The sequence below is a fragment of the Megascapheus bottae genome, chromosome 1 (genome assembly GCF_031878675.1).
Source record: "Megascapheus bottae isolate mThoBot1 chromosome 1, mThoBot2.hap1, whole genome shotgun sequence".
Classification (NCBI taxonomy): Eukaryota; Metazoa; Chordata; class Mammalia; order Rodentia; family Geomyidae; genus Megascapheus; species Megascapheus bottae.
In genome coordinates this window covers 14,948,024-14,971,795 of record NC_143509.1, presented here as the reverse complement: position 1 = coordinate 14,971,795, position 23,772 = coordinate 14,948,024, and the positions used below count along the sequence as shown (strand labels likewise).

Here is a 23,772-nt window from a genome sequence, read left to right as displayed (position 1 = left end):
AAATGCTAATTTCAAAATTTAATTTGGTAAAGTCTCCTGTGATCCTTGTGCTCTGAATATAAAGACATTCTCTTAGACTGGTAATCGTTATAAATACCATCAATAATCTATGTCTGGAATAACACAACTACTTATCATTTGAATTCATAAGTCATTCAAAGCAAAATTTCTCAAGAATGGAGCCATTGCTGAGATTCAGGAGCCCTCTGCCCTGGGCTGTGGGGAGCCCGGTGGCTGTGCACACCATACAGAGACATGGATGAGATGGTTAGGGACACTCCCCTCCATGCCAGGGGCCGTGGAGACCACCTGTGCAACTCCAAATCAGAAGCTGAGGAGAGTGGAGTCCTGAGATCACTCCCAGCCCTGCACAGCCTACACACAGCCCCAGTGCCCTTCCCTACCCCTCCCCCGCACGTCCAACTGAGGACCAGTGTGCACTTTCCAGGTGTCTGTGTTGTTGTGGAAATTGAACAAAATCAGACAATTGTCTTTAGCTTGTGTTTTGAATAAAAGTTAGCAAATAACTGGTAGTAAGAGTCCTAAAGCAAGATCAATATCATGTATTGAGCACTTGCTAAACACCAGAAAATGTGTTAAAGGTTCCTTTTCATGCTCCTTTCCACTGCATCCAAATGTAGCCAGCCTGCCTGCCTTCCTTCCCTCCTTTCCCTTTTCTCTTCCCTCCCTTCCTCCCTCTTTCCTTCCCTCCACTCTCTTTCGTTTTCTTTTGGCAGTACTGGGTTTTGAACTCAGGCACTAGTTGGCTAGGCTGGGAGACACTGAGGAGCCACAGCTCCAGCCTGGTTTTCCCTGGTCACTTTTAGGACAGGGCTCCACTGTATTTCCCACATGGTCTGTGAGATCCTCCCCTCAGACTTCCAAGTAGCTGGGATGACATCATTCTAGGCTTAGGCCAGGCTTTGTTTTTATTTTTCTTTTATGTTGAGGGGGGCTGTCCTGGGGCTTGAGCTCAGGGCATGGGCATTGTCCCTGAGCTTTTCAGGAACCCCTGCTGCGTATGAGAAGTGCCTGTTTCTAGGGTTGGGCTTTCATCACTAGGCCCTTGCTCCTGCTGGGTCGGGGCCAATAATGTTTTGGGGGTGGTGGAGGTGGGTCCATTTATATCATGGAGTGTTCTTAGCCATGATCCTGACCCTGGGTCAACCTGTCAGCACTCATTCAGGGCAGAAAGCACTCCTTCTATCTATGCTTCAGTCAGGGCGGAGACTGGCCAGATAACCAAAGCCTTCAGCTCTCCATCTGTTGACCCTCAGCAGGAATGTCACAGGATGTCCTTCCTGCCCACAGTGCTGGCTGAGGGCTGAGCCTGTGCCAACCCCAGAGTCTCCACAGGTGAGATCATTAGCGAAACTTCCCACACCACTGGCTTCCCACCCAATGGAGTGCAGATCTGGAAAGCTCTTGGGGAGAAGATGGGATACCTGCCGTGAGAGACCTGCTCAGGTCACAGCAGGTCTCCCTGGGTCAGGAGCCCCATCCTGTCACCGTGAGTCAGACCTCAGCTAAGGAGGCTGCTGCTTTGAAGGGAAGAGAAGGTAGCTTCAAAAAAGGTAAAGTACCAAAATGCATAGTTCTGACCTATTTAACATATGAAAGTATTTCTACAGCTTGTTAATGTGGCAGCTAGTTAAGACAAGGCTGGCCTAGGGACAGCTGCCTGGTATCCCCAGCAGCCTATCCTGACTGCTGCTCTACAAGTAGACAGACACTGTGGTGTGGGTTGCTCCTATGAGAGAGGCAGTCCAATCACCGCCTTCCACGGGTGTCTGGAAATTATCAGTGAACTTAACATCAAGTCACCTGAAGGCCCAACGTATATGTGTCATTGCCCAAAAGTCTCCAAAGTGTTTTTATCTGTACAGTTTCAAAATGTATGTGCTTTCAGCATCTTGAAACATTTGCTCAGACACTCTGAAGTCCTGTCCAGTTGTCACATGCTCTCCAATTGTCAGAGAGAGAAACAAGGGGCAGAGTCTCATGTGGAGGACCTGAAGGCTCTCTGCGGGGAGCCTTGTGCCTCATTTCTTACACATGCATTTCAGTTGTGTAAATCCAGCAGGTTCAAATGGGAACTCGGAGAGACAGTCACACAACCCAACTTGAATCTTTTTCCTTGCTGGATTAAATTTAATGTCAAATGTCATCAACAAGTAGAATTGCACCTGGGCATGGTGGCTCAGCCCGTAATCTCAGTTACTCAAGAGAAAGAAACTGGGAGAGTCCAGGGAGAAAGTTAATGAGATATCCCATCACCTCAGTCAGTAAACTGGATGCCATGGCCCACATCTATAACCCCAGGCACTCTAGAGGGAAGATTAGAAGGACCATGGTTGGCAGTAAGTCAGGGGGAAATGTGTGAGACCCTAGCGAAAAGAAATAATGTAGTATGAGAGGAGCTGAGACTCATTAGTGGACATGCCCAGGAAGCAAGAAGCCTTGGGTTCAAACCCCAGAACCCCCCAAATTAAAAGCAGAATGAAATTTTAGTACAACAAAGCACTGAGGCGCAGATCCAGTTTGGGATTCTTGATTTCATACAATCTGACTAATTCATGAAAGAGCAGACTCTAGACTTACTTGAATCCACATTAGTATTAAACACTTCGGGCAATAGAAATTACTCTGAATAAAAGAACAGAATGGGTAGGATTGCAGTTCTGACCTATTTAAATTATGAAAATATTTCTACAGCCTGTTAGAGAGCACATGAAGCTATTATAGTAGTTCTAAGTTCACAACCATAAACTGTACAGTCACCACTACAGAATTACAGTGATTTATATATTTGCACTAAAAGAGATGAAAATTAACATCTGACTAAACTTAATGAAGAATGCTATTGAGGTACATCTATATCAGATAATGTCTAGTTATTTCCAAAGACTATAATTTACAAAACTTGTAAGAACTTAAATGTCTTACTGCATGGATCTAAAAGTTAGTTATTAGATATTAATCTAGAATCCATGTCAGCTTCCTTCTCCACACCTTGTACTATGGTCTGAATGTCTGTGTCACCCCAAATCTGGATGTTGAACCCCTAACCCCCATAACTCCTCCATGAAGATGGATTCTTCCTCACTGGGATCAAAGTGGTTATAAAAAGAGACCACCCAGTAGACCTCGTAAGCAGCGGAGAGCATCCATCTGTGAGCCAGAAAGCAGTACCAAACACTCAATCCCAGATCTGCAGTGATCTGAACTCTAGAACTGTCCATAAGCTGTTTGTCCAGGTGCTCGCTGCCTCCCCCCCACCCCCCCCCCACCCAGCAGTGTCCTGAGAGATAGCCCTAGGAAGGAACAGGCAGTGCAGTGGGGCATCATCGATTTGCCCAGGGTCTTCACCCCTGGTCTTTGACCAGGAAATCCACAGACCCTGCTCAGTATTCTTTGGCTTTGACAACCCAGGTCAGGAGCCAGGTCACAGAAGCACCATGTGGATTCCTGCAGTGGCCATTCTCAGGAATGGGACACTGCCCGTGCTGAGGCTGTCCTGCTGGAGAGAAGAGCCCCATCCCTTACTCCAGCAGTTCACCAGTCCCCGTGAAACACACAGGTTCCTCTGTACATTCTCTCACCCTGCAACCTGACAGTGTTTCTAGAGGGATGTGTATCCCTTTAACTGTCTTCTGAGCAGCAGAAACAGAATGGGAGGATGCACAATAGCTGCCTAATCAAAAAGACTGGCACGCAGCAAGTTAGGACTGTTGGACTGGTGTTTACAGTGAGAGATCACACTGACAAAGCACTAACTACCCTGGATACCCAGCAGAGCTAAGCCCTTGAAGTTTGCCACAGTACATTCATTTGCTGAAACTAAGCTGATCATGCCTGCCTCCTAGCGATTCTCAGCTGGAGTCCACAGAGGGAGAGTTGGCAAAGTAAAGCCACACTCAGGGCCCTAACCTCAGGGCCCAGAGCCTGCAGCCACACCCCAGGAATACCAAGACTAGAATTCTTCCACTGCAGGTCACACAACAGGGAGTACAGATAGCCGGATCTGAATTTCTGAATGTGAAAAGACTGTCTTCTCGAGCAGGATGCCAGGAGCTCTCTAGCCCACTCCATCCACAGAGCAAGATCTGAAGACTGCTCAGCTTAGCTCTGAGCCTCCCTAGACATCTCTTTCAAAATTTCCAAGACTGCTTGATGAGCCCAAGAGCAGGCCAGATGGGGACACTTTCTTGGCCAGTGTGAGGAGTGGAGCAGGGAAGGGAGGGATGGAAAGGAGGATGGAGTAGGAAATGGAAATAAATGAGTAAAGGAAGGAAAAGAGGGAGGGAGGGAAGAATAAAATCTCAACGTTTCTAATTAAAGTATGTCAAGTAACATGTCAGCGACTTCCTCACTCATCTGCCCTGACACTGGCCTGACTGCTCCATATTAGGCTTTATTATATAATTCTCACCAAAGTCTTGGGTCTCAGAAGCAGCAAGCACGCGCCTCCAGCAGGAAGCATGAGAAGGACAGTAACCTGACAACACAGCTGGGTGGGCTTCCTCCCTGTCACTTGACTGACTGGTTTCCACCAACAGAGCCAGGGCTTCCAAAGGAGCTGAAACAATGCTAGTACAGGCCAGAGGTAGGGCAGAGAGGTAGCACAGGATAACACACTGGGCTTAGTGAGGCCTGGGAGCTAAGCCAGTAGGCAGGCTTACTCCTCCAGAGTTAACGACCTAGGACGGGAAATTCCCAATGCATAATAATGCTGGCTGACTATTTATCTCCCAAGCTTCACTGTGTCAATGCTAACCATGTGAAGACACTTTTCTTTCTAGTGACTACACCTCAGAATCCTGTAAAACACACACACACACACACACACACACACACACACACACACACACACACACACAAAAACAAACCTATCCCCATCCCCAGTTTACAGAAAAGTCTGTCACTGAAAGCCAGGCCCAAAGCACGCTGACTTCTGAGCCTTCTGCAAACCCGCTGAGTTGCGATCTGTAACTACTATTAAGGTATCCCCCGGGACCCCAAGCCAAATATCCATTGGTTATGTGAGAGCTGGAGTGAGAACTACAGGTGAACAGCTCCTTGGAGATTTATCAAAGATTAGTGTTGGGCCCTTGTGTGCCCACTGCTGTATGGCCACACCTCTGAGCCAGGGCTTTCTCTATCTATTCACCTCTATTCACCCTTACAAGGGGCATGTGTTGAAGAAATCCAGCAAAGCTGAGGGTACCAAAGCACGGAGGGAGGAAATGCAGGGAGGAGGCCATGCCGCCTGGTTATCTAAGGAAAGAGAAACCCGTGTGAAGCATGTAGTATTTAGCTAACCAGACAGAGGGTCTGAGCAAGTATAATCAGCTGGGACGGTGTGACTGTAACCAACCAATGAGAACATACCTGGATTCCTTCCGTAGTTCAACAGGTAAACATAAGGAACTTCATCAGTTTTAGCTTTTGACTTTTAAATGGAAAAATGGAAACAAGATAATGACTAACAAACAGGGATTTAGTTAAAAGAACCAAACTTCTAGTTAGTTGCTGAAACTGTGTAGGAGCTTTACCAAGGTGTAGAAGGGGAGTTTAATGTCATGGAATGGCATTGGTGACATTGAGAAGAACCCAGTCACACAGTGCAGCTTTAATAATGTGCAGAGAAAATTACCACATGATAAAGGTAACACCAAAACCATCACCCTGTTGTTAAATTTTGACTTAAAAAATCATCTCTACATCCACATTTTTTAAAAAGAGATCTGGAATGTTATCAATCAAATCATCAATAGTGATTGGATGGGGGAGTGGTTCAATTAGATATTCTTTTTATCTGTTGATATTTCCAGACTTTACTTTTTTTTTTTTTTTTGCCAGTCCTGGGCTTGAGCTCAGGGCCTGAGCACTGTCCTTGGACTTTCTCAAGGCTAGAGCTCTACCACTTGTGCCTCAGCACTACTTGCAGCTTTTTTCTATGTATGTGGTACCGAGGAATCAAACCCGGGTCTTTGTGCATACTAGACAAACACTCTACCACTAGGCCAAACTCCCAGCCCCACTCTTATAAACATGTCCTGGCTTTAAAAGAAACACTTTCAATAACATAAAATAAGATATACCTCAATCAGTGGAACTGTCTAAACATAAGCTGTAATTCTTAGATTGTTTTGTGCGGCTCAAAAGGAAGCCAGAGAGAAAAGGTAGCTGCCAGGAGGTAGAAAAAGGGAGACACCGAGGTCATAGAAGAAATAAAAGAGATTCTGCTGCAGTCCTAGCCCAGCAAATGCTCATGAGGTGTGCTGAAAACGAGAGATGACAGAGAGCCGTGAGCATACGAGACAGGGGAAGGAAGGCTGGCAGCCCTGGGAAAGATGCCATGACACATGGCCCACGCATGAGTCAGGAAGGACTCAGAGAGGCCAAGAGACCCGAGGCTCCTCCTTGCAGCCAGTACTGCACGTCAGTGTGGAAGACAGGAATAGCAGAACACCACCCCCACCCCCCAAGAAATGGTCATTTAGAACAGCACAAGCTGCAACAAAACATCAACCCTACTAAAACCTGTTTCAGAAAAATGGGTGACTTTAAAAAAAAAAAACTATGGCGTGCATTAGATGTAAAAATGTACAATGATTCCTTCCAGCTGGAATGATGTCCGAAACCTGGAGATCTGACACAGAGTTATCTGTCATCTCCTACCTACCTACCTACATTTCAGGCTTTATCAGCAGCGTTTAAACTGTGCTGGTTCTATTCCTACTCTCTCATCTGCCAACGGGACTGGTCATAACCTCTACATAGGCCTCTCCTGATCATTATGTCACTCGGTTGGCACTGTAAACCAAGTCATTACACACACCTCCTTTCTTTTGTGTCCTACGCTGCATTCTAGAGCACAGTCTGGTTTAGGCCTCTGGCTTTTCCTACAAGGAATACCATGCAGAAAACAGTGTCAGACACTGGCATCTTTTAAACTACAAGTTATAACCTTTTAATGAATAAGAAGATAAAGTCATGAATCTTTAATCATTGCCTATTAAAATGTAACAAAACAAAAAGGGCAAAATAGAGAATACCATAATAAATTCCAAGTACGGAGAACAACTACTTTGTCCTACTTTACACACACACACACACACACACACACACACACACACACACACACACACACACACACGTACGTGGGCTGGGGCTGTAATGCAAGATGAAATACATTTCTCAGTTACTAAAACAGACTAGCATTGCAAAGTCCATTCTTCATGCAAATTTGCATCAGACATATTTTGTCAGTCATGTCACTTAGCCCACTCTTAGAGACTCCTATAGGAATTGACGCTACCTACAGCTTCTGCAAAAGAAATTGCCTAGTGTAGCCACATTTCGGAACATAAAACAACATAAAGGCAAAGCAGAGTAGAGTAGAGCTGGTCAGACACCATCCCATGTTTAAGAAACTCATCAAGAGATGAAGAAGAGCTAATCCAGTAATGATCCACTCTCCCTAGACTCTGATCTGGGAAGTTCTACAGGGAAGCTAAGAAGGGTAAGGGCATGGCTGGCAGTGTCCAGCCTAAGCCCTGCCACAGGATCTCACAAACTCTGAGTGCACAGAAGGGCAAGCACAAGGACAAAGGAAATGAGCCGCTCATGAGGAGAGAAGAGAGCCAATAGGCAGGTCTTTGAGTCACTTCCATGGCAGAGATCCAAGGGAAACACAGAGCTTGATCTTCTAGAGCCCTGGGCACATATGCCCACGATCTGGGCAAAGTTCAGAAGCTCTGCTTCAGAACACTGCAAAACCTAACTAGAGGACCACAGGTAGCAGAGCCTCTGCTCCTTTGATATACAGAGAGAAAGAATCAGTTCCTGCTCTTGTGGTATTGTCCCATGGACTCCATAAACTGTACGTGAAGCCATCTCCACAAGCCCCAAAGTCCTCAGCAAATATCTAGCCAATCATTTAACAACAATCAGTCTGACACTGATCCACGGCAGGCCAACAACTCCAGCTATCCCATCACTCAGCCATTTCGCTGCCTGTCCTGACCATCTCAGACTCGGGACCTGTGTCAGCAGAGTGTTCTCCTGTTGTTCTACAAGGCACATAACAACCATAAACCCTGACGTGCCACAACCAGAGCAAGAACCCTGCCATCCAAAGGGGAACTGCCCCATTTCCCCTGCTATTGCTGGCTGGGTGGCAGAGCTTAGCTCCTCCATCAAAGAGGAAATCTTTATCTGCAGTCTTTTTCTGCTTGCAATAATACTTCTGCTGATACCGAGCACTGACTTGCACTACTTATCTCCTCAAATAACAGAGCTGCAACTGATCAATGCTCTAAGCATCTTAAAAACAAAATGAACACTCTAGAAAACCAACAGTCTTCTACACCATCCACAAAAATTCATTAATGAGTTTGTGAGCCTCAGGTCTACATGTGAAGACACAATAGGGATTTTGCTGGGGACTGGACCTGTGTGTCACCAGGGTACTAGCTGGTGACCCACTCCTGGGCTGGAGGGAGAGACCCACACAAGGATGCCTCAAGGTGGCCATGGAACACTGAGCAATGAGAGCTGCAGTCCAAAGCTCTTCAGGACTCCTCAAAAGAATTAAGCCTTCCCCTCCTTGTATCTGTCTCCACTACACTTTTTTTTTTTTTTTTTTTGGCCAGTCCTGGGCTGAGCACTGTCCTTGGATTTTCTCAAGGCTAGAGCTCTACCTCCTGAGCCTCAGCACCACTTCTGGCTTTTTTCCATGTATGTGGTGCTGAGGAATCAAACCCGGGTCTTCATGCATGCTAGGCAAAGCACTCTACCACTAGGCCACACTCCCGGCCCCTCCACTACACTCTTTTAAGACTATCATTCTTGAGTATATCCTGCCTGCCTCCTCAGAAGATTTATCTAGTTCATAATGAACCTGTAATTCAAATGGATTTCCTAGTACATAACAGCTAGAAGTCACCAGCTTATATGATAGATTTAAGGTCACCAGCCTGATGCTATTATCATCCAGGAGACCTCTGTGTCCAGGACCTCTGTGCCCAGGGTCCCTCTGCCATTCCAAATCAGAGGGATGAGGAGTAGCTCACAAGTGGGATCAAGAAGCCCAGCTGAAGCCAAGCACTGCCCAGAAATCTTGCTATTCAGGAGACTGAGATCTGAGGATCACAGCTCAAACTCAGTCTGGGAGTCTCTTATCTCCAGTTAACCCCTAGAAAACCAAAAGGAGAGCTGTGGGGCCGGGAGTTTGGCCTAGTGGTTAAAGTGCTTGCCTAGCATGCACGAAGACCCAGGTTCGATTCCTCGGTACCACATACATAGAAAAAAGCCAGAAGTGGTGCTGAGGCTCAAGTAGTAGAGAGAAAGTCCAAGGACAGTGCTCAGGCCCTGAGCTCAAGCCCAGCACTGGCAAAAACAAAACAAAACAAAACAAAACAAAAAAAAACCACACACACACAAAAAAAAAAAACAAAAGGAGAGCTGTGGCTCAAAGTGCTGAGGACTAGCATTGAGAAGATAAAATCTTAGGGACAGCTCCTAGGTCCTGATTTCAAGCCCTATGGCTGGCCAAAAAAGAAAATAAAATTAGCCCCAGTGGGCTAATTAGCCCATTGTCATCTCACCTGTGTCATCTCACCATCTCTGACCCATTGTTACCTCATTTATGCAGCAGACACGCAGTCAGCCTCAGCTTCCTCCATCATACCCCGTCAGCCCTGCCCAGGCACCTATTTGGATACTTCTCAAATGTCAGATGTCATCACTTCCCCTCCAAGACAGGACCGGTCCCAGGCAGGACCTGACAACAGAGCCAATGTGCTGCTCTGGACAGCGCTGTGGTTCTGTTACTCTGAGAAGATCTGATATCGGAAGTCCATGTTGCCATTCACATATTTTCAAAAATAGGAACGTAGGTTTATCCATTGCACTCCAGATGTGCTGACCCCTGCGATTTCCCCAAATGTGGGAAACTCGACTGCATAATTTGTGGTAGTGGGGGACTGCGCGCTCAAAATAAAAAAAAATAGGAACGTAAGGTGAAGGCTATTCTTGCTCTAGCTCCTGTGCTCAGCATGGGCCCTCAATGAAGACTTGAGAACTGAAGCAGTCACTTATCTGTTTCTCTCATCACTCTTCCACATAGCGCAGTAACAAGATACCCTTTGTGGTCCCAGGTCTACGTTTCTGGCCGAAACCTCTCCTTTTGTAGTTATGCCCAACAAAACTACATAATCCTGTGCTTGTTTCTTCCTACTTTCTTGGAGCACCTGTCTCTTCTGCTCTCTGCTTCACCGGGGGACCGTGACACCAACACAACATGGATGGTTCTATGATCTTAGAACAATCAGTAGCACAAACACTGGCACACCTTCAGTCAGCTGCTCTGAGTCACTCAGCTCCAGCCATCAGAGTTTTGCTTCCATTTTCCTGTATTTTTCAGAAAGGGGGCTACACAAAGCTCAGCACTGCTGCAATTCAGATCAAACCTTTTCCTCTGTCTTGGGCTGAGGGTTGTACCAAGGGCTGTATGCACACTCAGTTGGTGCTCTACCCTGGAGCTACCCCACAGACCCCAAGGACAGCTTCTAAAAATGCTGTCCACAGCATACAAACGATACTCGAGATGCTGTAGCTCATGTGTAGACATGAAATGATGTGTAAGGCACATCATTAAGAAATAGCAAGGGCACATGTGTTACAAGCTATATTCTTTACATAAAAGCATAAAATCTATATTTTTCTTAAGTGTGTGTGTGTGTGTGTGTGTGTGTGTGAAGAGTGTTGCCAAATTAAGAACAGCCTTATCTACAGAGCAGGGGAGAGAGGCAGGGATTGCAGACACCATCAGAGAAGACTTCCATCCTAGCTGAACTATGTGTTTTCTCTTCTGCATGAAGCACAGTTCCATTCTGCTTCCGTAAGAGTGAATCTTCAAACATGGGAAGAGAGTGCTTCCATCTGTGTGCGTCATGGTAAGCAAAGCATTCAGTTCTCAGCCCTCGCCAGCTGGCCTCCACCTCACCTGGAGCTACAACAGGATGCTGACCAGCATCTCGTGTGGAGGCTCATAATAAAGACAGGAACATTCCAGATGTCACTGCCCAAGTACAGTGTGGAGCGCATGTGCCTCAGGTCTAACCATATCCACCTCCAAGGCTAAAAGTTATCCAGATGTGGGCAATGAGGACATGTTCTGTTTCTAGCACCAAAGATCCATAGCTAGGCCCTGGTGGCTCATACCTATCCTTCTAGCTACGAAGGAGGCTGAGGGCTCACCTGGGCAAAAAAACCAGGGAGACTCTGACCTCCAGCACAAAGATAGAAATAGTGAAAAATATAAATCAACAACTAAGGCAAAAACAACTCTGAGCTCGTGGCATTAGACAATCACAAACAAAAAATTGTGTGACTGTAGAAATGTACTATTCTAAGCAATTAGTCACTGAACCACTGATTAAATCAAATGAATGTGAAAATGTAAAGAATGACATACACAATGCATTACGCATTCCTACAAAAAGGAAGCTATTTCAGTTTCTGTTTGTTGGGAGAGTAGAGCATTAGCAGAAAATGGTGATGGTTACAACAAATACAGTTTAAATCCTAAAAGAAAAAAATCCCGTAGTACTCAATTGCAAAGACTTCCAAGAGGTCTGGTGTTTTTTTAAAGCAAACAAAGTTGTATTCATAAAATTCTCATTTTTCAAATCTTTTCCTATTCTGCAACTTGCAGAAGGTCTCCTAAAGAAAAATGCGTATGTTTTGAAAGATGAGGTCGGAATAAAAGAGACTCTAGTCTTAATGCTATGCATATCCCCAGTACCTCACTATGTGTGACGTTTTCTTATCTCCATTAGTTTTGTGCTAAAGAAATGAAAACACAGCCCCAGTTGATGTTTAAAATCTGCACGTAAGCATTGGAAGAAGCATCGGGAACAATGTGAGGTCACTAGGCCACAAGTTGGCCAGCATAAAGACAGAGCAAGCTTCAAGATGGCTATATTAGGTGTGGAAAGTATGCCAGCGGCTGCAGCCTCTGCCTCTAGAGCCAGAACACCCTTTTCAAAGGCACGAGGTATTTTAAGGTGGTAGAAATTATACAAACACACCCCATGGCAAACAAATGGGATCCGGGAGGGGCTGGTGAGAATGGCTTTGGTCCTGTCACTGAACTTAACAAAACAAACACAGGTTTCACAAGAGTCATTTCTTAGCAGGGCAGAGCAGCAGGAGCAGGGAAGGCTGGGAGAGGACAAAGCAAAAAGGAACTTGAGTTCCTACAAGGGGGCAGCCCTACTTCTAGGATCCTGCTGAAAGTAAATCTTCAGGGAAGCCCTGACACTCTCTTTTTACTCAGGACACAGCTGGCTGAGCACCTTGGCATTCCTCTAACAAGGACCCAGTGTTCTGTCCTGACACAATCAATATCTTTCCACAAACCCACAGGCTTTTCCCAGAGACCCAAGAACAGTTGGCTCACTCCGCAGGCTGCCAAGTGGGTGAGGCACTGGGAGATTCACCTGTGTAACTTGGCACTGCTCCAGATAATTCTCCCTGCAAGTGAGAATGACTTCTCAAGTCCAAGGCTCCAGGGCTCTTCCATGTAGAACCAACCAAACCTGGAAGCCATGGTCACTTCAGTCTTTTCAGGTACATTTGTGCTCCCGAAGACTCGAATACGGTACCCAGTTATACCACCCAGTCAGCAATTCCTGTAGTTCCACACACCACCAGTGTCAACAAATCCTGTATGTCCCATCAGTAAACTCTGACAATCAAGGCGAAGCCTGTCCCCATCCCAGGAGATTAAAAAGCCCAGGATGCATTCCTGCTATTCGAGGCCACCCCACTGCTGCATGGACAGCCTGAGGTAGAGCCATCACTGCTAAATACATACACCACTAATTCACGGTGGGCAGACTCTGAGTCTAAAGCCACCTGCATGCCATGAGGCACCATTTAGTGCCCCTGACACAGTGCTGGCCCTCCTTTATTCCCAGATGCCCACAATTCTAACATTCAATCTGTCATCTCATGTGGCTGACATTGTTCTATCTGACACTGTCCTAAGAAACCAAAGGAGACATAAATAAACACCCTGTGAGAGGTTACACTCTACAATGAAAGTTTAAAGGCCTTATATAACAAACATAATTACAGTAAAACTGCTGCACGACAAGAGACTAGCATTGGTATGCTTCTGATAGTCAACTGGTGAGGGCATTTCACTGCCTTAGGAGCAGCAGGTGTTTGTAACAGTGATAAGAGACTTTGGGAATGCAAACAATCAACCATGGCTAACAAAGGAGCTCATTCACATTGTCCCCTCCAAGGAGATAGAAGCTTACCAAGGTGAGATCAAACTGCCAGAAAACCCCCTCGTCCATACTCTGAAGGCTGGTTAAAAGCCTTACTCACAACAGAGGTTTCTGTTAATGGGACACACACACGATTCAGTGGGGCCACACTACCATGTTGATGTATTAAAAGCTAAATGTGAAGAAATGATGTAAACCACGTATCAAGAGTGTAAGTTCTGAGAGCTACAGCTCATCTGCAAAGAGAGAGAAGACAGGAGGCTAGACAGGAAAGGGCGGTGCTGATGGCACACTGGACGCACCCAGCACTGCCATTCCCTCACAAAGCCCCTCTCTAACTGCACTCCATACATCCTTGCTGGCAAGTGTCTACAGAAGCAATAGCTATGCCTTGGTATTAAAATATCTGCTTTCTTAAAATCCAGAGGTGGATGCATCCTTCTGATGGGCAGTGGATAGGAGAGCCCACAGGAGGGCAGGGACAGAGACAGAAGAGAATGTGTCATATAGTGATTATCCCCAGAAGGGGGGAAGAGGAGAGAATGGGAGAGCAGAGGATGCAGAGCTAGGTCTGCCAAGAAACAGAGGCTGAAGCAGTCACTAGTATTAAAACATTATCATTTGTCCTCTCTGAGTAATGGGCACACAAAAGTCTTTTACCTTTAGTCTTCTATTTACTTTGATCATCTTTGAAGTATCTCATAGTGAAAGGAAAGTTTAAGTGAACTGTAGAAACAAAAGACAGAAGGAAAACTTGTGCTTCTACCTAAGCAACGCTAAAAGGCAAAGTCCACCTGTGCTGCTTTGATTAAATATGATTACCAAGCAACCCAATAAAAACTCCCCAGGCTCTGGGATGGCAACTCCAAGGTAGCTGACACTCAAGGCTGAGCCCACTTCACCGCTTTCCTCATGGCTGGTACAGCCTTGGTGACACAAGTTTTTCCCTTGCCAGATGAAAATGCAAGCTCCTATTTGAAATAGAACTAGGGATGACTATCATTTAATTATGCTCGTTGGTTTGTTTGGTTCATTTGAACCAAAAGCCAGAGTCCAGGCAGTCTACACAGGGCAGCCTGGTTCCCAGAACAGAGGATCCACTAGACCCACGTGCCAGTGACACCCAGGTCTGCATTTCTGCTTACATGCAAAGTCAACAGCTGCTAGCAGAGAGAGAGCATGCCCCAGATGACAGCATCCGTCTTCCAGATCCCCAACCAAACCATCCTCACAAACCCGTAGGGAGCCTCAGGAAGACCTCTGTGGCCCTGCCAGCAGTCCTTCCAAGTACCTTCTGGGGAATCTGCATTCTGTGAGCACACCAAGCTAGGGTACACAATGCACCAAGTCTAAGGAGATATGCTACCACCTCACCACAGGGGAAAAAAAAAACCAAAAAACAACAACAAAAAAACAAAACACAAAGTCTCACAGACGTGGCAAACCACAGATGCCCAGTCCACAGATAAAGACTGAGGGATTCATATGTTTATTAGTAAAACTCATCAAAGCCCCATGCCTCATGATACCTGGCCACATTGAGCCACAGCAGTGGCTTAGCTTGAGCTAAGTGGTAGGAGGCTGCTCACTGGCCTGCTCACACACTGATCCCTAATTCATGTCCCTTCCCTCAGCACTGTAGACAGGAGGTAACATTTTGAAGATACTGGTACCAAACAGATTCCCCACAGAACAAAACTGGAAGGTGGGAAGGAGGCAAAGAGGAAGGAGCTGGTTTCCAGACTCAATCCCTACAGCCAGCATGCCCACGACCATACCAGGCTGCCGGCTGCAGAGCTCCAACCCACACAGCTCTCTCCCTATGCTGAGTACACACACCCAACTCCACACACCACTCTGTGGCTTAAGAGGGCCTCTCCACTCTGACTGAGTCTCAGGACCACTGAAGATGTTCTGGATTGTTTTTGATGCAATGTTACCCCCACCCAAGCCAGCCATGAAAATTCCTTCCAACTTGCTAATGCATGAGATAGCCACAAAGGCCAGGCCCAAACTATGAAGTAAACTCAGCACCACGCAGTGACATTCTGTATGGCTTTAAAATGGAACATGTTTGATGAAAGAAAGGAGAAAATATTCATCAAAACAAAAAGGTAAGATACCCACAGATGCCCAGAGACATGATATCCATAAATTAACTTTATCCACATGCAGGGAGTCCTAGGAAGGGGTGCAACACACTCCCTGTAGGCATAGACACATATCTACACTACAAATGCACAGATGCATGAAGACGGCCACAACTGTGATAAGATTCAGAACATGGTACCTTGACCTTACACACTGAACTCGAGAAAGCGGCTAAATAAGTGAGGAGACTTTCCTGGCCCACAGCCTAAGAAGTCATTTGTCAGACCTTCCACTCTTCGTTGTCAGTAGTATCACCTTGTGGTCATATTGGTGTCTGCAGAGATTTGAGAAACATTTCAACATAAAGAGGCTTTCTCCTTAGGGTTTCAGGATTGATAGGCCACAATCAGGCCTAATTCCCACAACGTGGTCTTTTGCTCCCACAGATGAAAATAGAAAATCAGATAAGCTAGGCATGGTAGCTCTTGAGATCTGAGGACGGCAGTTCAAAGCCAATCCAGGCAGGAAAGAAAGTCCATGAGACTCTAATTAACTACCAAAAACCTGGAAGTAGAGCTGTGGATCAAGTGGTGGAGCGCTAGCCTTGAGCAAAAGAGGAGGGGAGGGGAGGGGAGGGAATCAGATACAGAGAAGGAATACTTATAAATGAACACCCAGAAACTATCCACAGCTAAGTAAGTATTCACTCACTGCAGAGAGCTGACTCCAGGTAGATCTCAGAGGTCTGTGGTGGATCACGATTTTCCCTTCTGATTTCTGTTCCCTCGGCTCTGACTCTTCATCAGAGTCAATGTCAAGAGCCTTTTCCTTGTAGTTTTGATACAGGACTGCATTTTCTGCAAGAAAACAAGCCATTCGTGTCATCAATTACTCCAGTCATTAGACAACTTGTTCTAAACCCTCATGTCCACATGTTGGCCTCTGCTTTAATGAGCAATAGAAGAAGAGTCAGAGATATCACTGAAGAATGATATAAGATATCCCAGTTGAGAAGGCCCTATCTCTGTGCCCATTGCTCCTGCAGGGCCTCTGGCCTCCATAGTTACTTTGTTCAGGTCTACTGCTGCCGTTCCTCCTCCAGGCCCCTCCACTCTTAGATCTGTTCAGCAGTAGAGACACCACGTCCCGGGCTGACAGAAGGGAGGAAGATACCTCCCAGGCTCTCTAGAGCCAAGGTTGCAGTGAAAAGGACACATTCACAGAATGCCTCTATGTGCCAGCCACTACTACATGCTGGAAATACAAGGAACAACAAAAATCTTGAGGGAAAAAAAATCTTGATCTTCATGCGGCAAACAATAACTTTTGTGGTGTTTTAGGTGTGGCTATCTGTCCTGGCGGGGGTGGAAAGGGCTGGAACATGCAGATGCTCAGAAGGGTGGTTTGGATGGCCTCACACAATGCCATTTAAGACATGACACAGAACGAGTGGAAGTCAAGCAAAGCAAGGAACGAGCACCTCCCCAGAGCCAGCAACAGGCACAAAGGCCCTATGGCAGAGTTTGCTTGGTAGGTTGTGCGTACAGATCATCAGGGCAGCCAGCGTGGACAGCGTGCCATGAGGGACACAGGGGACTGTGAGGGAGGGCAGGCCACATTGGAGCTTGCCTCCACACCATGGAAAGGGCCTTGATCTTTGCTCTAGCCATTGGAGGCATGGCAACCTCACATAAACACACCACCAGGTACGGGAGGGTTTATAAACCTATGCCCCAGAACAGGCTGGGGCGGGGGGGGGGGGGGGGGGGGAGACTAGGTTACCTCGCCTGGGGTCAGAGAGGGTCTATGAGGAAAATCTCAGAAGAAAGTCAACCAGCAGCAGAGATAGAGAAAGGGAAAGGGAGTGCACAAACCGGGAAGCCAGAGGGAAGCTCTCAGGAAGGGAGGTTGGGGTGCTGCAGCTCTGAGGTATATGGAGGCTCCACAGTGTAAGGAGGGTTTTGAGACGAACCAGGATTGTTCTTCCCATGTGGAAGAACTGGATTTCACCCCAAGGACAAAAGGACTGAGCTTCTTTCACAGGGTCATGCTTGTTACCTTACCCTGACAGCTGAGTACACTGGAAGAAAAGATCTGCATAGACCGGAGAGCAAAGCACTGAGTACCTATGAGAGTAATCAGGATGCTGCTGGATGCCAATGACAGACAACTGATGGAAACTGGACCTAGAGGCATAGGGGTAGTGAGAAGAGGGAGGCAGCAAGCACGGCCCTTCAGGTCCCACAATTAGAAAGTAGGAGACTGGGGAAAGTCAGGTTGACTGGGGAAGGGAATTAATTTGGTTTGGAATTTGGGGAGCTTGCAATGCTTTCCCATTTGCTCCTCTGTCACCAACTGTCTTCAGTTGTCCAAAGCAATGCTAGAGTCCATGCAAGGCTTCACTGTTCTCCAACTGCCCTGCATGTGAAAACCAGGCTGGTAGGCTGGAGTTTCCCTTCAGCCTTTGAAGGTCTTTGCTCAGTGCCAGTCTTCTGATGAGCAGAAGCAGATGGGTGACCCATCCTTAGGACAGGGATTGGAACAGGTCCTTCCTGCTGTCCATGCTGCTTCCTGGCTTGCCCTTGTCAGCCATGAACTTCTAAGAATTCTGCTTTCTCCATGGACCCATCTGTGAAAAAGGACTGTCTGGGTATTTCCCATTCTTTGATTACCCGTGTTCCAGTTCCCTTGGCGATAAGATCTGGGCCATGAGTTTACCTCAGCTAGCTAAAATACTGGTCTAGATTTCATATAGCAACTGTCAGTGCTGAGAGTGGTACAAGGAATGAATTTCAGTCATCTTTGTTTTGTTTTCGATTTTTGCCAGTCCCAGGGCTTGAACTCAGGGTCTGAGCACTGTCCTTGGGTTTTTTCAAGGCTAGGCCAAACTCTACCACTAGGTCAAACTCCCTGAATTAGTCATCTTTAAATGCTACATTGACAAAGCCAGGAGTTGTTTGCCATCATTATACAGATTATACAGTTTGTAACTCTATGGTCTCACATTAGCTTTCCTGCTCCAAGGGCACAGCTTTCCTCTTTCTTCCAAGCTTTTAAAACACCAGCATTTCAAAGCACAATGGAAAGTAAATTCCCTGTTTAACCCCAGGCCCTTTAGCCCCAGGAGGGTCACAGGGGGCTCTGCTCCTACAGGCCTCCAGGTGATACTTCACCCATCTATTTACAGAAAGCCCACTAATCTGATTAGGTTTCTAACACCTGGTGGAAGCTGCCTTTGTTCTCCAAAGCCTTCATAAAGAATACTATAGAGGTAACAAATGCTTCCTAAGATGTTTTCATCAGCCAGGAGAACCCTATTTCCCCAAAGCTGAAACTCAGTAAGGAAACAGGAAGTGATCAATGAAAATAAAACCTGGAAATATGGGGAAGGGAATATCAAATCAAAGGAGATGAGCCCTAAGAAAGCAGACCTTGAGATCTAAATACCAACTTCAGAATTTTTAACTTTAAAAAAGTGCCACTTGCTCTTTTTCTGATTTTTTGAAGGAAATGTGGATGGACATTTTCTGAAAGCGTTACTAACATATAGAAAAATGCCATTAATCATATACATTGCTGATTATTACTAGGAAAAGAATTAGCTTCATTACACAGCTTTGCAGTACAGAAGCTGAGAACTTGAGCATATCATTCATCTTGTATGTTTTTTCCTGCAGCAGGATTTCTACTACTAATTGACATTCCACAGTAAAGCCACAGTAAAAGTCTGGAAAATTAAATGCTTACCTTCCCCATCAAATGTTCCTTGTCCTTTCAGCATTTTTTTCTACGAGACAAGAAAAGCAAAAAATAAATAAAAAATAAAAGAACAAAAGAAAAACAATATATGATGAGCCAACATAAAATAGAATTTTTGCAAGTTAACTTTTGTGCTGTAGCATTCAACTGATTTTCAAAAGCGCACTGCAAGGATGCCTGGTGTTGCCTGTTCTCAGGACACCTAGTGTCCCCACACTGTCAAAATCAACCAACAACTCGCAAATGGCAGGACCTAGCCGTCTCCCCACTGGAGGCCTGGCCCTGCTGTGAAGTTGAGCTTTGCTGTACTGGAAAACTTGGGGAAAACACAAAGGTTATATGATATCTTTTCAGACCCTGGGCTCTAAAATTAAACAGACTTACTTGTGTGCTGTCCATGTGACATCTATATCGACTGCTTCCAGGTCTCGGATTAACTAAGAAAAAGTGTGTCTGCTGACACACTGTTGGCAGATCTGATGTGTCCAGATCTGTGTGTGGTGGCCAGGGTGTGTGGTGGCCTGGTGTGCAGGGGCCAAATCTGTGGTCCCCAGAGGAAGGCAGCAGAGCCCATGCCCCTCACTCACCACCCGATTTTCCTACTCTTCAGCATTGAAGTGAGCACAAGTGCTGGGCCACAGCAGGCATGGCACCATTCAGAAAGCCACGAGCCGCAAAGAAACCCAGCTGGCCCCCACTGGACGGTGAGACACCACAGGGCAGCATGACCACAGAGGGATGCAGGCTGGACCCCACCCTTCTGCTCTCAGAATCAAAAACGAGTCTGCAGCCAATTCTTAAACCTGCAGCAGGGAGGCTTTGGTCCCCCAAATTATACTTTAAAAGTGAAATGGCAGAAACTTTGCTTCTTTCCATAAAGTTGCATTGCACTGAGCTGTGCTGGCCTCTACTAGAGGCCCAGACTAGACATGTAGACAGGACAAACAGCGCCCCAGGAAAGCTGCTTGAGGCCACCTGCTGCTGCTAGCACCATCACAACGACTACCACCGCTGCCGCCTCCTCCTCCTGTCCCTTCACCTGCACCAGATAGCCAGAGAGACCCTACCGGCCTGCCGGCTCTCACCTTTATCCTCCCCAGGCTAGAGAACCTCTCGCGGTCCTCCACCACGGCCTTCAGCAGAGGCTGGGACATCCTATTCTTCTTCTTGGAGCTGGTGGGGCTGTCGAAGTCAAAGCCGCTGACCACGGCCCTGCGGTAGGAGGTGGAGCGCAGGCCCCTGCGCAGAGAGCCTGGGCCGTCCGCGTCCTGGTCCGCCTCGCCCTCGTCCCCGGCGGGTGCCCCGAGCCCCTCCACCAGGCTGCGCACCTTGAGGACCCTCTTGTGAGGCTCCACACCCGGGCCGCTGGGCTTGCTGACCCTGGTCTCCGAGGCCAGGTTCTTGGGGATGATCTGCTGCTTCCCCACCTTGAGGGCGACCGGGCTGTTCGTGCTCAGCACCACCGACGGCTTCTCCCGGGGCGGGCCCGGGGCGGGGGGCAGCGAGTCAGCTTCCCCAGACCGCCGCGGGGGCGCGGGGCCGGGGCTGCGGGACCCCCGGCCCGGGTCCTGCGCGCCCGAGCCACGGCCGTGGTGTGGCGAAGCGCGGCTGTCAGCCGTCACCCCGGTGCGGCCTTGCCCCGGCGTCCGCGGGGTCACCGCGCCGCTCGCGGGGAGGCTCGCGTGGGAAGCTGGGGAGGCTTGGGGCCGGCGGGGCCGGGGAGAGGCGGCTCTGTGCTCCGGGGAGCTCGTCGGGCGCGGCGCGCCGCGCGGGGCGCTCAACAGCTGGGGGCTCCGGTGTACCGCCCCGCGGCCCGGCCCGTCCTCCGTCCCCTCCGCTCCGGGAGCCTGCGCCGAGCCCGGCGCCCCCAGGTCCTCCAGCGGGAAGTCGGTGACCAGCAGCCCGCCGGCGCTCTGGTAGGACCGCGGCCGCGGCCGGCTCCAGCTCAGCAGCTGCGGCCCGGGGGTCGCCCGTCTTCGCCACAGCGGCGCCGAGCCGGGACTCCGGGCCTCCACGCCGCCCTCGGCGTCCATGGTGCGGTCTCGGAGTAAGCCCGGCACCAAAGCCGCCTGCGCCGCGCGGAGAGAGACGTCCTAGAACCCCGAGCCCCGGACCCCGGCTCCGAACCCCAGACCCCAGCGCGTCCCGCGGGCCCCGCTCAGAACCCGGTGGCTCGCCACGACGCGACTCAGCTGCTAACTGCGCGTCTCACACCGCGAGGGCCGGGAGAAACGCAGGCACTGCCCAGGCGGGCGATCCGACCCCGCCGCGAACCCCCGCGCCCGGGGACCACCCGTGCCGCACGGCCCTCCACCGTCCCGCCCGGAAACCCTGGACGAGCCCTGCCTCCTCAACACGACGGCCGCGGGACGCTCCCCTCCGCCATCCCGCCGGCGGCGCCCCAGCTGCCCGCGCCCCAGGCCGAGTTACCCCTCAGGACGAGTAGACCCCGGCGGAGGATGGTCCACCGCCCGTGGGTGGCTGTGGTCGGGAACCGCCAGCCGCGCAACTCCGGAGCGCTCTGCCGCCGCCCGCGGCGCTGGTCCCGCCCCTAGACCAGGCCCCGCCCCCATGTCAGGCCCCGCCCCTGGCAAGGGCCGCGCGGTTCCCGCCCCTAGACCAGGCCCCGCCCCTGGGAGGAGCCGTGCGGTTCCTGCCCTCCTCCTCCCCCCCACCCCCCGTCCCCTGGACCCGCTCGGTTCCCGCCCCTTGCCCAGGCCCCGCCCCCTCGCCTCGGTCCAGACCCCCCCCTCGCGTGCACGGGAACCTGGCAGACCCGGGGTCAGCAGATGACCTCGAGCTGGTGGCAGCAGCTGCGACTGGCCGAGGCAGAGTTGTGACCACGCCCCGCACGGGAAGGAGCGTGGGGCTGGTGACCGCACGTGCCCCGAAGCGAGGAGACCCCAACGCCGAACCTGCGACCGGGCGGCCCCCGCGGTGCCTACAGAGGCGGGGGCCCTGGGAGGCGGCGCGGAGGGAGGAGCGGGTGGTCCCGCGCCCGCACCGGGCACAGCCGTTCCGCAGGGATGAAGGCCCCGTCGGGCTGACAGGCCGGGTGGGCTTCCACCGCCCTTTCCTTTCGTCGTGGCGCCCGTGACGGGCTCCTCCGCTCGGATCGCGCGGGCGTGCGCCCTGGGCCCTGACCTCCGGCGGGGCGCCGCCCCGAGTCTCACGGACCTTCCTGCCTGCCTGGCTCCACCCCGAGCTCTCCCCCTTCTCAGCTCGCCCCCGCCGCCCTGGCTCCTCAGGGGGCTCCAAGAATGGCGGTTCAAAGCCAGCCTGGGCAGGAGAGTCTGTGCGACAATTCAGCACTGGAACTTCGGGAAGTGGCTTTCCCAGGGCACCCAGGGCCCGTAGGGACTTCCTAGGATGAGTGTGTAACAACGCCCTGGGCTGCTACACCCAACCAACAGTCAGCCTTGCTCCTCAGAAAAAAGGAAAAACATGGACATGAATTGATCGTTTGAAAAGCATCATTTTTCTGCATTGGCGAAAAACACATGAATCCATAAAACTTTAAGAATATTTCTTAAATGGAACTTTTATGTGTGTGTCAGTTGTGGGGCTTGAACTCTGGGCCTGGGCTTTGTCCCTGAGCTCTTCAGTTCAAGGCTATTTGCCTACCCCTGAAGCCACAGCCCCACTTCCCCTTTTCTAGTGGTTGATTGTTAGTAAGAGTCTCACGTTCTTTAGTATCCTGGCTGGCTTTGAACCATGATCCTCAGATCTCAGCTTCCTGTGTAGTTAGGATTACTGTGCCTGGCTTAAATGAAAACATGTTAAAATTTATATTACAGTAACAAATGTTAATTATTTTATTCAAAAATTAATAAGGAAAAGATAACAGATGAACTATTAACAGCCTGAGAAAAATATTTAAGAGAAGACACCAGTCTCCCTCACAGAGATACAGTGATACTAAAAACATTCTCAATGTGAGCAGTCAAAACAAACAAAAAGGGCAGGGAATATGGATCAAGTGGCAGAGCACCTTCCTCATTTTAAAAACTTAAAAACTTATGGTAGGGGACTAGTTAATGAGCCAAGATAAGGAATATAAACATCGAAAATAGTGATATCTAAGCCAGGGGATGCCAGCCAAGGCAGTCTGTGGGACTATTTTCTACACTGAACTACCAAATAAGCAGAAAGTAGACCCAAGTGATAGAGCACTAGACTTGACAAAAGAAGCTCAGGGACAATGGCCAAGCCCTGAGTTCAAGCCCCCCTTCCAAAAAAAATCAGTGACACTAATACATAATTCATTGTGTATAATTTCAAAAATAGTCAACCAGTGAAAGACCTGCCTTGAAACACATTATACTCATGTTCTTTGAATTTTCTAGTTATTTGCAATCATGAAAACACTTCCGTGTATGTACTAAATGCTTAGATCATCAATTTTTATCAGCATGCTAGCATTTCTACCTGTGGACATCAGAGTAAAAATGATCTTTTAGTTAGTTTTGTTTTATTGTGAAACAAGCCAGTGACACTTATTACTTTTGGTTTTAAATTAACTTTGTAACTTCGGTTCTGTAGGCTGGTTTAGCATTTTCTCAGTGGGAGTTTCTGGGTCCTCTGAGGCAGCCTCAGTGAGCATCAGCCTTGC

At 48.7% G+C, this 23,772-nt stretch overlaps 1 protein-coding gene across 2 annotated transcripts in view; it reads right to left on the bottom strand.

Moving 5' to 3' along the window:
- Arhgef26 (Rho guanine nucleotide exchange factor 26) overlaps positions 1–21,671 on the bottom strand; it is a 64,613-nt gene extending 42,942 nt beyond the window's left edge. For both annotated transcript variants that reach the window (XR_016536452.1, XM_090337881.1), the window contains exons 1-4: positions 21,591–21,671; positions 20,246–21,229; positions 19,149–19,188; positions 16,113–16,258 (exon numbers count right to left, since the gene is read on the bottom strand). Coding sequence is in view for 1 of the 2 variants with exons in the window: in XM_090337881.1 (XP_090194007.1) it covers positions 16,113–16,258; positions 19,149–19,188; positions 20,246–21,193 (1,134 nt within the window). In the remaining variant the exon portion in view is untranslated. The remainder of the gene's footprint in view (positions 1–16,112; positions 16,259–19,148; positions 19,189–20,245; positions 21,230–21,590) is intronic.
- Between the last annotated feature and the right edge of the window lie 2,101 nt (positions 21,672–23,772).